The sequence below is a fragment of the Perkinsus marinus genome (genome assembly GCF_000006405.1).
Source record: "Perkinsus marinus ATCC 50983 genomic scaffold scf_1104296958234, whole genome shotgun sequence".
Classification (NCBI taxonomy): domain Eukaryota; phylum Perkinsozoa; order Perkinsida; family Perkinsidae; genus Perkinsus; species Perkinsus marinus.
Genome location: NW_003206847.1, coordinates 640,116 through 651,785, shown reverse-complemented (window position 1 = coordinate 651,785; position 11,670 = coordinate 640,116). Strand labels below are relative to the sequence as shown.

At 49.9% G+C, this 11,670-nt stretch overlaps 3 protein-coding genes across 4 annotated transcripts; 1 reads left to right on the top strand and 2 right to left on the bottom strand.

Annotated features, from left to right (window-relative positions):
• Positions 1–1,430: 1,430 nt before the first annotated feature.
• Pmar_PMAR006223 (conserved hypothetical protein) lies at positions 1,431–6,020 on the bottom strand (the record flags this gene model as incomplete). Of its 2 annotated transcripts, XM_002774550.1 has the most annotated exons (24): positions 1,449–1,548; positions 1,596–1,699; positions 1,747–2,391; positions 2,436–2,556; positions 2,602–2,742; positions 2,817–2,983; positions 3,040–3,221; positions 3,267–3,436; positions 3,483–3,593; positions 3,666–3,770; positions 3,848–3,933; positions 3,975–4,081; positions 4,138–4,202; positions 4,255–4,407; positions 4,500–4,624; positions 4,673–4,785; positions 4,843–4,919; positions 4,972–5,076; positions 5,117–5,181; positions 5,255–5,354; positions 5,427–5,511; positions 5,563–5,644; positions 5,689–5,770; positions 5,854–6,020. In XM_002774550.1, the coding sequence occupies 22 exons, from the start codon at positions 6,018–6,020 to the stop codon at positions 1,747–1,749; spliced, it is 3,054 nt and encodes a 1,017-aa protein (XP_002774596.1). In that variant the 3' UTR covers positions 1,449–1,548; positions 1,596–1,699. The 2 variants fall into 2 exon arrangements, with proteins under 2 accessions (XP_002774597.1, XP_002774596.1); XM_002774551.1 differs by having other exon boundaries at positions 1,431–1,699.
• A 254-nt stretch (positions 6,021–6,274) lies between these two features.
• Positions 6,275–7,588, bottom strand: Pmar_PMAR006222 (conserved hypothetical protein). The gene is made up of 10 exons (XM_002774549.1): positions 7,513–7,588; positions 7,316–7,410; positions 7,133–7,264; positions 6,982–7,083; positions 6,868–6,933; positions 6,748–6,822; positions 6,593–6,705; positions 6,493–6,547; positions 6,401–6,449; positions 6,275–6,358 (listed from the first exon to the last, which is right to left on the bottom strand). The coding sequence occupies exons 1-9, from the start codon at positions 7,516–7,518 to the stop codon at positions 6,443–6,445; spliced, it is 651 nt and encodes a 216-aa protein (XP_002774595.1). The 5' UTR covers positions 7,519–7,588; the 3' UTR covers positions 6,275–6,358; positions 6,401–6,442.
• Positions 7,589–9,569: 1,981 nt separating this feature from the next.
• On the top strand, positions 9,570–10,196 carry Pmar_PMAR006221 (hypothetical protein; the record flags this gene model as incomplete). Its single annotated transcript, XM_002774548.1, has 3 exons — positions 9,570–9,671; positions 9,720–9,892; positions 9,953–10,196. The coding sequence occupies 3 exons, from the start codon at positions 9,570–9,572 to the stop codon at positions 10,194–10,196; spliced, it is 519 nt and encodes a 172-aa protein (XP_002774594.1).
• Between the last annotated feature and the right edge of the window lie 1,474 nt (positions 10,197–11,670).

Sequence of the window (11,670 nt, the reverse complement as noted above, 5' to 3'; positions counted from 1 at the left end):
TATCAGGTCTATCATGGGCATCAGAGACTTCTCACTGAGAGACCAGAAGCCATATAGCTCAGAAGCCCTTCTCGTAGTAGGTCGGCAACTAGCTCATAAGGGGAGGAAGGACACCCACGGGCAGCTGACTTTTGAACTTATACATGTCCATGAGCAATGACTAGCGTGACCCAACGCCCGACCCACCGCTCGACGAACTTCCTCTACTGCTCGCCTCCACTGAGCGTCTTGAGTGAAACATTTCTCGCTGATTTGGTTAGAGAGGCCTTCTCCCGTCTCAAAGCCTATCGAGGAGGGCGGGGGTGCACACATGGCATGCCGATCGGCTGCAGGGGAGCCGTGGTTGAGCACACATTCAATGGCCCGGCAGGAAGGATAGGAGGCTAGTGGTGTGGCATTGTTAGGAGTGAATGATGTCACCGATATATGGTCTAATGTACGAGCTCCATCACAGCATGAGAGAAAGTTGTGGTACTCGTTATGCCCAGTGACAGCAGCGCCTCAGGCGGAGCCTCTTCCTCTTCTACCAAGCATCGAGATATGATAAGGCTTGCCGGCCTAGGCTTCGGGCTCGCTGATTGAGGACCTAATAACTGATATGTGTGTCACACACAGTGTAGGATATGTCAAGAGCTACCTGGAGACGTTCTGGTGTCCGGTGTAGCGACGGCCGACTTCTTCTCAGCAGGTGTCCCGAAGGTCTGTGACTTGAATAATGATCTGTTAGGCACCTGAACCAGGGCCTATTGGAGTGGCCACTGAAGCTAGCTTGAGCCCACCACGAGGCGATTTCCGCTATTGACGTTCCTGGGAGGTCGTTCTTTGTACGGCGGGGTTGCTCGCTCCATTGTTGGCGACTTCATTGCCTGATCCGACTTTAATCAGCAGAGTAACTCACCGATGGGTGAGTACGGGTGAGTAAGGTACGCCTTCAGCATGGTGGCCACCGTGTGCTGCATCGCTCCGCCGTATCTCACGGTCCAAATCGTGTGGTATATCCTAATCCAGTGCTGAATGCAACAAGGGAGAAGAAGCTTCAAGTCTGACCTCAAGACTGATCATATCATCTTCTGCTGTACTGTTATCAAGATACGCGTTTCTATGCATGATGGAGGATGATGACGATGATGATACGGTGGGACTATCGAAAGATGCGTCCAGCTGACCAACAGAGTTAGCCCTGCAGGCTTGCCATGGCCCTAACGCGCCCAGAATGGACATAGAGATATTTGGAAGAACTTATGTCTAGTAATGCTACACAGTTACCCAACTTCCATCAACCTCAGATTCACCTTTCAGTCTGTTGCTTCCCCTCGCTGAGATCGCTGAAGTGTGCAGTAGTACACTGCACACTAGTATGCAAGAAGGTGATTGACCAACGCAAGTTATTATAGTAGTCCACATAGTACATTTGGAGACAGATAGAAGAGACCTTCAGAACGGGCATTGCACCGAGAATTATTATCAATGTCACTGAGGTAGTTTACCAAATAATGATACAGATGCCTCACTAAAGCTAATACAACTACCGTACACGAACATTATCGACTGAAAAAATGACATCGTCAGGGATCGAACCGAGGACCTTTCCCTACTTGCCAAGCAGTGCGACAACGGCCCTTATTATTCTTCAATCATCCCACCACCTCGGAGGCTCTTGAGACATTATACCCGTTCACCTTCTTCATAGAAACTTGACCTACATATACCATAATAAAGCCATTTCCACACACCCCATCACCCTACCTAAGGTGTAGCCTTCCCTGGCTTGTATAGCTGCTGCTTATCACCATTCACAGGCTTCGGCCGATCGTAGTCCGGATCGTCGTCTCTATGTCGTTGCCGGCTCCTCCTCCCTTTCGGTGGTGTAGGGAGCCATTGAGTATCCCTCCAACTGTCTCTCCGCCCTCGGCGATCCCGACGTGGCTTAGAGGAGGAAGTTTGGGCAGGGCCCTGGTCCTTCAGCGATTCAGCTGAACGATCGTTAGAGGCAGCCTTGGTAGCAGCTTCGCCTTTCGACGACTTAGTAAGACCTTGTTGGCCTTTAGAAGGTTCAGAGGCCCGACTGGTATTGGTTGATTGATGTGGACCTCGTTTGTCAGCGTTTGGTTGATGATGTCCGGTCCCTCGGGGAGCTGCGGGTTGCTGATGCGAGGGCCGACTATGGGGGGGAAGGTCGGGAGCACCGTGTTGATCGGTACTAGATTGCGGAGCAGGAGGCAATTGGTTGGTAGACGTTCGATGAGGAGCATAACGCTGATCCTTAGTAAACTGCTTTGAACGACGCTGATCGTTGATAGTGGTACTACGCCGCATAGTGCGAGCATTGGCCAAAGCCTGTTGGAACTGGGGCATATTACAAACCACTTCCATATTCGACTCGTCTTCAGACTAAAACCATAACAGTCCCTGTAGTGATGCCCTACTGCTTCTACCTCATCATCATCAGCCTGGCCATTAGAACGGACGAGTCTATGGCCCGGCAATGCTTCTACGCACTCTGTTGACGTAACACTGACTCCTTCCAGCATGGTAAGACAGCAGAATACATCAAACCTAGTAAGATAGGGTGGTAATATGACATCCCCTGAGTTCACTGACCTCAACATAGCATGGCTCGATGGGACCCCATGAGTAGCCCAAGTCCACGCCCTATTCACCGCCGCCCACGTAGCGGCATCATCAAGCTCGGGATTGCGGCAGAATGCTTCGGCAGACTCGCTAGAATTATAATAAATGTAACTGAACGAGGAGGGATCGAACCACAGACCTTCAGCGTGCGAACCAATGCCTCTGACGACTCGACTATGTATCACCTAGTCCTAATGCCTTCCACGCTATTGTCGTGATAGGTCCCCCAATTGTGGGCGGCCTTATCAATGGCCTTCCGTGGATGGCCAAACTCCCTCATTCCTCTGCGAACCTTATGCGACGAGAACAGCCGTTCGATCGAATCAACCTTCGGATCTGGATGATTGAGCAGCTGAAAAATGACAAGGAGCCCCATCAACCAGCCACATAGTGAAGCCTTCGTATTACAGCCAAAGCCGCCCTCATCTCCAACATGGTCCTCTCCATGCCCCTGGCACTAACACCGAGGAGTCTAAGATTCTCGAAAGGATCCGCTATAGCCAGCCATGTCCGACGACGCCTTAGGCTCATAACAGCATCAATAGTGGGTGGGTGAGGTCCGTCACCATCACTGTCACCATAGTTAGAACCTGCCCAATCCATGCTACCCTCGGGCCTTCGATTGAGGTTATTACTCTTGGCCTCTACTCGCTTCAAAATCTTGGCCAGCTCTGACTTGAAGTACTCCTCCTTCGACATTGGTGGGCCGATAGTTCGGATGTCGACAATGGACTCGTAGCTTGGGAAAACTTCCGCGTAAAATTCGAAGAACTCGAATAGCAGCACTGCAATGCTAGGCACGGATCTGAGATGCCGGGATCGATCCCCGCATCCGGCATTCACCTTTTTACTTTTGAGCATATTCGGGGAGGAAAAATCGATTGAGGGCTTCCTGAGGGTCAGTCACTCCAGTCGACAACCAATCGAAAAAATATACATGATGTTCGTGTGAATCGACGTATCTGAGCAGTGTCGACAATCACGTCACAGAGAATTGAACCAGGGACCTGCTGGTACGCAAGCACGAATTCTACCTGTCGACTATCCAGTCTGACTTGACATCACGAAAGCAGCGAGGATCCTGTAAGGATGGTAATATACCCTTCTGCTGGAGAAAAAATATGACCAGCAGAGCATAACTGAAGCGACAAAACCACTGAGGCGAACCTATGCTGCCGCCGACAAGAGCGGAAAGCTCATTGAGCTACAGGCTCACCTGTAACTAGATAAGGTGCCATTGCAGGCATCATTAACATCCCTGGTCTTGGCCCAGTGCTTCACTAGGACTACCAACGTCCGCACCTGTAGAATACATCCCCCTAATGGGCCACGGCAGGCACTACCTCTGGCCTCAGCATGGAATAGCATCTAAGCAGCCTTGAATTATATAGTGTTATCTCGTGATCAAATGATATATTGAATTCGACCTTTTCCTTCTCACCATCAGGACCTTATCATCATTACGACGTTAATCCCCCTCAACCAACGACGCGGCGGCACTACTACCTGTAACTTCCTTCACTAATAACAATATCGGTACACGAGCCGTAACAACTTCGTTAACAGCATACCTGTCCATACATGAACTACACCCTACACCAACAACGACCCAACTACACCTACCCTCGTTTATCAAACTCTTCCCCTAGTAGCTCAATAGCTGCTATGGTTGCCTTACGATCCTTTGCCTTCTCCGTCAATACTTCTTGATTATTCTCGTTCTCCTCCTTATCACTACAACCACCATCCTCACCATCCGCGTCAAGCTGCTTGGATCTGCTGACCAATACATGCGTGTGACTTGCCCCACAGCCCAGCAGTTTATACTCCTAGGCAGACACCAAACCAGGGCCCTGAGCCAATATTACAGTAGTTCCTCTTTAACATCATCTCTTAATTCAACAGCAACATCTATATCACTATGTGCCGTCGGGAAGCCATTCACAAGACTGCCATATACTCTACCTTCAACTCCCAATGGCGAGCTCAATAACTGATAGAAAAACCATAAATCGGCCACAACTTGTCGATAACACCCTACAATCTCATTGACCTCTTCGAACTGTTTATGAAGCCAGTCGATCCTCTCAGAAGGCGGGAACATCAACTCTGCTATATACTCCAACTCATTATTAGCATCCTCCGCATGAGTACCTGCAAAAACGGCAGAGTAATCTCGGCTTCGCTCCGCTGTACTCCTTCTCCTATTACATGAAGAATGCCTATAGGGTAGAGCCATGTCTCTAGCAGCCTCCGATGCAAGACTTTGTAGTTCGTAGCACTCTAATCTGTGAGTGGAAGAATACAAAACAAGTTGCTTCGCTCCGCTCGCACTACTACCTTGTTTTCGCAATCATAGGGGCTTTTCTGGTCACAAGCATGTATCGTATAAGCTCCGAACAGAATTGAGATAATCCTGGATATTCGGGAGCCCAAGAAAGATACCTACTTCAGTCTTAGCAGTCGCCAAAGGCTTTACGCTTACACATGCTCAAGTGCCAATAAACATGGCATGATAACCTCCTGGGTCTGTGGCACTACCTCGTCTACCTGATTGAGCACCGTCAAATACTGCTACACAGTAACCCATACATTGCCCCACAAATTAGTGTAATGCACTTACTTGGCCAGTGACGACGGCTAGAAGGCACCAATGGACAGCTCCAAGCAGGTACACAGGGGGCTTGTCAATCATCACCCAAGCAGGCAAGGACCCACCCAATCTGGAAATAAGGATAGGTATTGCTGGGAATCGAACCCACGCGTGAAACTTCCCCAACCATACTGTCACTTACTTCCTCAGAAAGGCAGTCGCATCCTCATAGAGGCTCTCTGCAGTGGGGGATGCCATCAAGGACTGTAACACCAGGGAGCTGGCAACTGCCAAGACCAAGATTGGCAACTTCTCCATTCAGGCACTATAGTCATCACCATTCAGTTTCGCCTCATCCTCCGCTGCGTCCTCCAATAGAGTGTAAAAAGGGCTGCCCACATCCTTAGACTTTTCAAACAACTACCATCATAACGATCTAGATCAGGTGTCCGAGGAAGCGGTACATCTTTCAGGTTGCTGCCCCCATTAGTCACCACCGCATCATCACCTCCATACTTCCGCAACATCAGGTTAAGACGCCGGCCCCTGAAAAATACAACATGCAGGGATCGAACTCCAGATCTCCACCACGGAAGAAAGGTCGCTCAAGTTGTCCACCATTGCACTACCTGGCCTCCAACAGTTGTTTCCTATCAAGGACATCGAGCACCTTTCTGGCCGCATCTTGGAATGCCTTCAATTCCGACGACCCCTCTCCTTCGCAGTACTCGTCCAGTGGATAACACTTTAATTTCAACCGATGACAATCTACACTGTCATCATAGCACGCTACCATTCACCCTACTACTACTACTACCTCCTTCGGGGACTTCAGCGACGTCAGCTTCTAATGCCGATCGACCAACGCCACATCTACTTAGGTATGCAAACAATATCCGCGTGTAATTCTCAGAGGTATCATCTCCCTCATCGTGCCCATTAGGCCGATGGGATTGAGAGGTGTCGTAGTAGTAGCGCATTTGGTGAAGTAACTGCCCATAGAACCGCGAACCCGACCCCCTCCCCCATTGAGCTCAACAATGCATTGCCACCATCATGACGATCATCATAATTACACCACCTAAATATACTCTCATGAAACAACAACAAGAAGAACTCCATAACAATCAGTATCTGCCAATGACAAATGTAGACTCGAATAATTATCGCCCTCACCCAAACTGGGTGTAAGCACCCCCATGAGCTCCAGGGCCCGGGCTAGGATCTGGCAAGTGAACATCCTCTTAGCTCTAGCAACGCAGCGTTACCTTTTTTTCGATGACCTCCGTCGTTGCCGCATGGTGAACCGTGGTGCACTCGAACCTTTGTATCACAAGGGGATGCCATCACAAGGAGTAGCATCACTACTTGTCTTAGGTCCGATACAGCTGCCCGCCTCATATGTACCCGGACCTGGCCCTCGTGATGAGTCTGCCTCAGTACGACGGGCGGATGTAAACCCCGAGGAACCAATAGGAGGCCTGTAACGGGTCATGACTGTTCTCGTGGGATGGTGGTGATACCTCTGTGAAGTGCCAAATCCCCAGCTCGGTGCAGCCTCATGGCCGGATACAGCTGAGGCTGTCGGAGACGCGTATCTACTCGTCAACTGTCGTATTGCATTGACCTCACAAGAGCCCTACTGGCCAGGCCCCGGCTCCCTTGGCCGAGTGGACCGGGGACCATCCCGTCTAGATCCAGTGGAGTAGCTGAGAGCAACAATAACCGCGTCAGGCACGAGTATCGAAGGGCCGTACCTCGGTCCTCCTAGGGAGCGACTCAGACTGTACGATCCTGGCCCGGGGGAATCATTCGTCTTATCAGCGATAGATGTCCGATTCGACCGACCAAATGCACATCTAGTCGACTAGTGGGGCGGGGAATAATACCGTAACAATTTTTCATTACCGTGTAGCCGATGGTAGCTCAACGTCTCTGGGAGTGTAGGCTCCCGGACCAGGTATGGTAGTGCCCAATTTCTTGCAGGTCACCTGATCCCGAGGAGCCGTACCGAAAGCGAATCGTGGTGATGTGGGGTATCTGATAAGCCCATTCTCCTCCTGCTGTGCCACGAGAGTGTATTTATGGCACTTGCTGGCATCAACGGTCGCGTTATCACTCGCATATGCACCAGGACCTGGCACCTTGACGGCCTCAGAATTCATCAGAGACGACGGACCTCGACTCTGAGCCAAGACAACACTTGCCCGAGCTGTAGCGATCAACCCAACCTATTCCTTATTCTCTTGGATCTACTCGAGAGATTCCACCCTCCCTCCCGATACTACCTTCATAGACCACTTGGGGGCCTTTCGAATCGATAACAAGCCAGTAAGCAACGGATACGACGTTGGAGGAATCGACATCTTACGCGGTCGATGAGCATTGACAATTCTCCATGAGACGTGACGTCTTGCACGCTTACACAATCTTGCATTTCCTCAACGACTAAGCGCAGAATGACATTTCCCCCTGCGCTTTCCCATATCTCATGTTCCTTTTACCATCGTTAATCCTACTCTCCCGATGTTCTCTGAGCTTAGCCGGGCACAATCAATCTAAAGCCAAGCTACCACCAATCAGTGAGCCCAACAAGAATGATAAACCACTACTGAGGGAAGCCGCGAGTTTCCTACCCTCCCACACGGACGACTGCTGGATGGTAGTAAGTAGCATCAACAATAGCAAGTTGTTGGCCTCCTGGGGCTTCACCATCCTGGAGCAAGGACGGTTAAGCACGATCCACTTAGAATGTGGGCCCATCGCCTACACTCGGTAGGTCGTACTTCTTGTTCTTAATAACGGCGCTCGTAATCCACGTTCATTGTCAGCGTCGACCCATCCTATCAGCTACATGTCAGCGACCATCATGATCATACCGTTAACACGTGGGTCGACGATCCACTGCTAAAACTCAGCATCAATATTCGGAGACGTGTACTCCCTGCGGGAGGTATCCTAGCCCCTAGAAGAGATCCGGATGAATGCCACGTTGTGGTTGACGAGTTACATCAACAATTGATTATCGCTGGGCATAGTAAGGCGGAGAGTTTGTATGATTACAATGCTTTGCTCGCCGACCTGTGCACTCTGTTTGATACTCGTCGCCTCGGATCGACCATAACATGACGAGGTATGCTCATCTCTCTCATCGATGTATGTCGACACCATGTTCATGTTGTTGTTGTTGTTGTTGTTGTTGTTGTTGTTGTTGTTGTTGCAAGCTAGGTTTGTCTTGACTTCAAGCACCGAACATATTGTGTATCGAAAAATATGATTACTCCACTCAAACGCTCACAGGGAGGGAAAGATCACCTATCAATGAACGGGGGATCACGATAAACGAGATGGCGTTACAATAGGAGTGTGACTGTAATTCAACTTGAGTCTTGAAAAGGCCTCTTCAACTTGGTCAAGGAGAATATGCTACTACATAAGAGAAATGAAATCAACGAACCCTACCGCGACGATCTAACATGATACGGACTATGACTGCATTGAGTAACAGTGCCAGACATTATGATGGTGTACAGCCTCTAAAGTGTTTTGCCGGCAGTCCACCACGCGCAGTATGTACGTCCTCTTCCGATAAGTAAGACCGGATACTAATTAAATGTAGGGGGCGGTCAGTCATCTTTAGGAAATGTGAAGGGAGGATAAGTCCCTTCAGTGAACCGAATCATTGGTTGAGTCATATTTTGATCAGTGATGAAACGCATATTCTCCAACATCCAATCGCTTCTCCATCATCGTTCACATAACGCGATACCAGGTCAATGGACAGCAGAAAAGCACGGGCTCATCAATAGAGGAAGAGGAGCCATATGGAATGGCTCTGACCGTCGCAACGATGCGGGGCGATGTTCATCTGAATCCACCCACCAAGGGTGTATCTACATCGCGGATCCGTGACACCTAATGGACAGCACAGGTGTGGTTATGATAGACCGGCTAAGAGATGGGAATAAGTTCATGCTACTTGTCGGCCTCCTGGCAGCTAACCAGTTCAAGCTCGCTCGACGTAGCTAGCTCGTGAGCGAACTCAAATATCTTCCGATTATCAGCCTATTACAATATCGAGGCCGCGGAGGGAATGGTTGAGGGTTGATGAATCTAGCTAGTTCGTGGATACCGGGATTTGCGGCCACGGTTAAGAAGGTTAGCAACGCAGCAAATGATGCCCCCTGAATAGATAGTAATTTCCAATCCACGAGCAACTACAATTGATATCAGAGTTTACTGGGGCCAACATCGTAGGCTCAGAGCATCATTACGGGCGCGTCCCCCTTGCTTCGCTCGTCTCGGGCAACGATCAAATATGATATTTCCATGCTCTATGGTCAACATGTCAAGGATTATCTTCCACTTCGCGGCCTGTATTTTCACAGCCTGTGCTCTACGAACATCTAAGGAGTCGGCTCAGCTAGAGACCAATACATCTTTGGATGTAAGTGAACTACCGTAACGGGTCGACTTCGCCATGAGCTCTCTGCAGATGGCATGTGCCAACGTGTATACATACGGCGATACATGCGAGTTAAGCTACGATATGAACTGTGAGGATTATCCCACCCGCCTAAGGGACGTGCATTGGTACTTCCGAGTCGATAACAGCTCTGGGACTATCAACACTAAATCCATTGAATGCTCAAAAAGGACTTACCTAAAGTAAGCATACCTCCTGAACACGGCGTGGGTGACGCAGTGTGGGGTTTATGTTTGCCTCAGCCGACATTTCCCTGACAAATCAAGCGGTGGCAACCCTTTGGCTCAGTACCGTATCACGGTAGCAAAACGACCGAATTGCTACGCTGCTGTTCAGCAGATCCATGCGGCTATGAAGGCTCCTACTGTGTTCTCGCGGTTCTATGCGCAACTCTGTGATCACTTCCAGGCCCACACCAGCTCCACCCCGGGTTCTTGGTGGATCTCTTTGGCCGAGAAAGAGGAGGATGACGAGGATTACATGTAATTTGGATGTCTGTCATGAAACAAGATGTTACGACAATCGCTTACGACAATTGTCATTGAGTTGAGAGAAGTGAGAAAATGCAGGGAACTAAGGGACACACTGAAGGCTTCTTCCGTAGACACTTGCACAGCATCATTGTCCCTTAGCACGAGGTTTAGCTAGCTACTGAGTGGCTCAATAGCAAGGCTCAATTTGAACCTCGCTAATTTGAAAAAGGTTAATTTGCTCATGGCTCAATTTGAGCGGCGATTATCAGCAAGACAGAGCATGAGCATATCATCGGCGACGACGGCTCCAGCAATGGTGTCGGTCACAAGCGCCTTACCAAATTTCCTCATGGGAGTCGGTACCTAGCGCGCGTGGTGATCCAACCATGAGTAGCTTCTGATAGAGTCCCATCGACTGGCCAGGTTACAATCAGACAGCGTCGTCCAAAAGGCCGAATTCAACGGCTAGCAGCGCGCGATGCCGGCGCGGGTGGAGTTCTCACTCCAACCGATAAGAAACGCAGAGCCAAGGGACTTCTCGACGTCGAAGGTCGCCGGTTACAACTCCGCAAATGGCAGATCTTGCATCCAAACTCTGGATTCCAGAGTTGAGATTCATTATAGTCTAGGGGAGTGAAGACCAAGAAGTTGTGGCCTTATGCGAGTGTAAGGCCAAAGTCCGTTTGGAGTTGGATGCTCTTCGTCTCACGTGAAAACGGATGCCCATATTTCTCGCACGACCACTTTGGCGAAGAGAATGGCTCAGACTATGGCGAGGCCACCCCTACAGAGGCCTATGATACTGATTCACGCCGCGTTGTTGTGCCTGCGTATTGGTACTGCTCAAAGTAATGTTGACAGGATAACAGAAGCTTTCATCATGAAAGTTTCATGAGATATGATGCCGAGCCTGGCACTTCCTGGCGCTCCAGGCTGGAGCCTCCCCCGGCTATTCGTGTGAGATTCTAGATGCCGCGACGATAGTAGCGCGCAGCTCCCTCAGCGATAAGGGGTCCCGCAGTTCTGTTCATTATATTAATCTCGACTTGTCGACAGACCTGGTCACCAAAAAAACGCCTTGCAGTGATCATAGGTTATTATGAATTGGATGTGGGTGAGGTTGGACAGAGGTTGCTGGGATTTTGCGAGACCAAAGACAGTACCTTCAAGTCTTAAAGTTTGACGCCGGGTTCCCGTCCAGGACGGGAACACGGCGTCGTTTTGCCATCCGAGGCTTGGTCGCTCTCCTCGCTCACCTCGGATATTTGCCGGTGAAGTCTCTCTGTAACAGAGAGATTGCTGTCGCAGATGAGGCATTTTCCAGCAGATGTACTGAGAGAAGACAGCTGCGAAGGAAGAAGTGTACCGGCAGAGAGTAGCGGAGATAGCAAAACATCGAAGAAACGCGGACGGAGCAGATTCGGCCACAGTCTAGGGAGAGGAATGACTGCGAAGTTCTTTCAGATGCAGACATGAAAAGAAGGAAA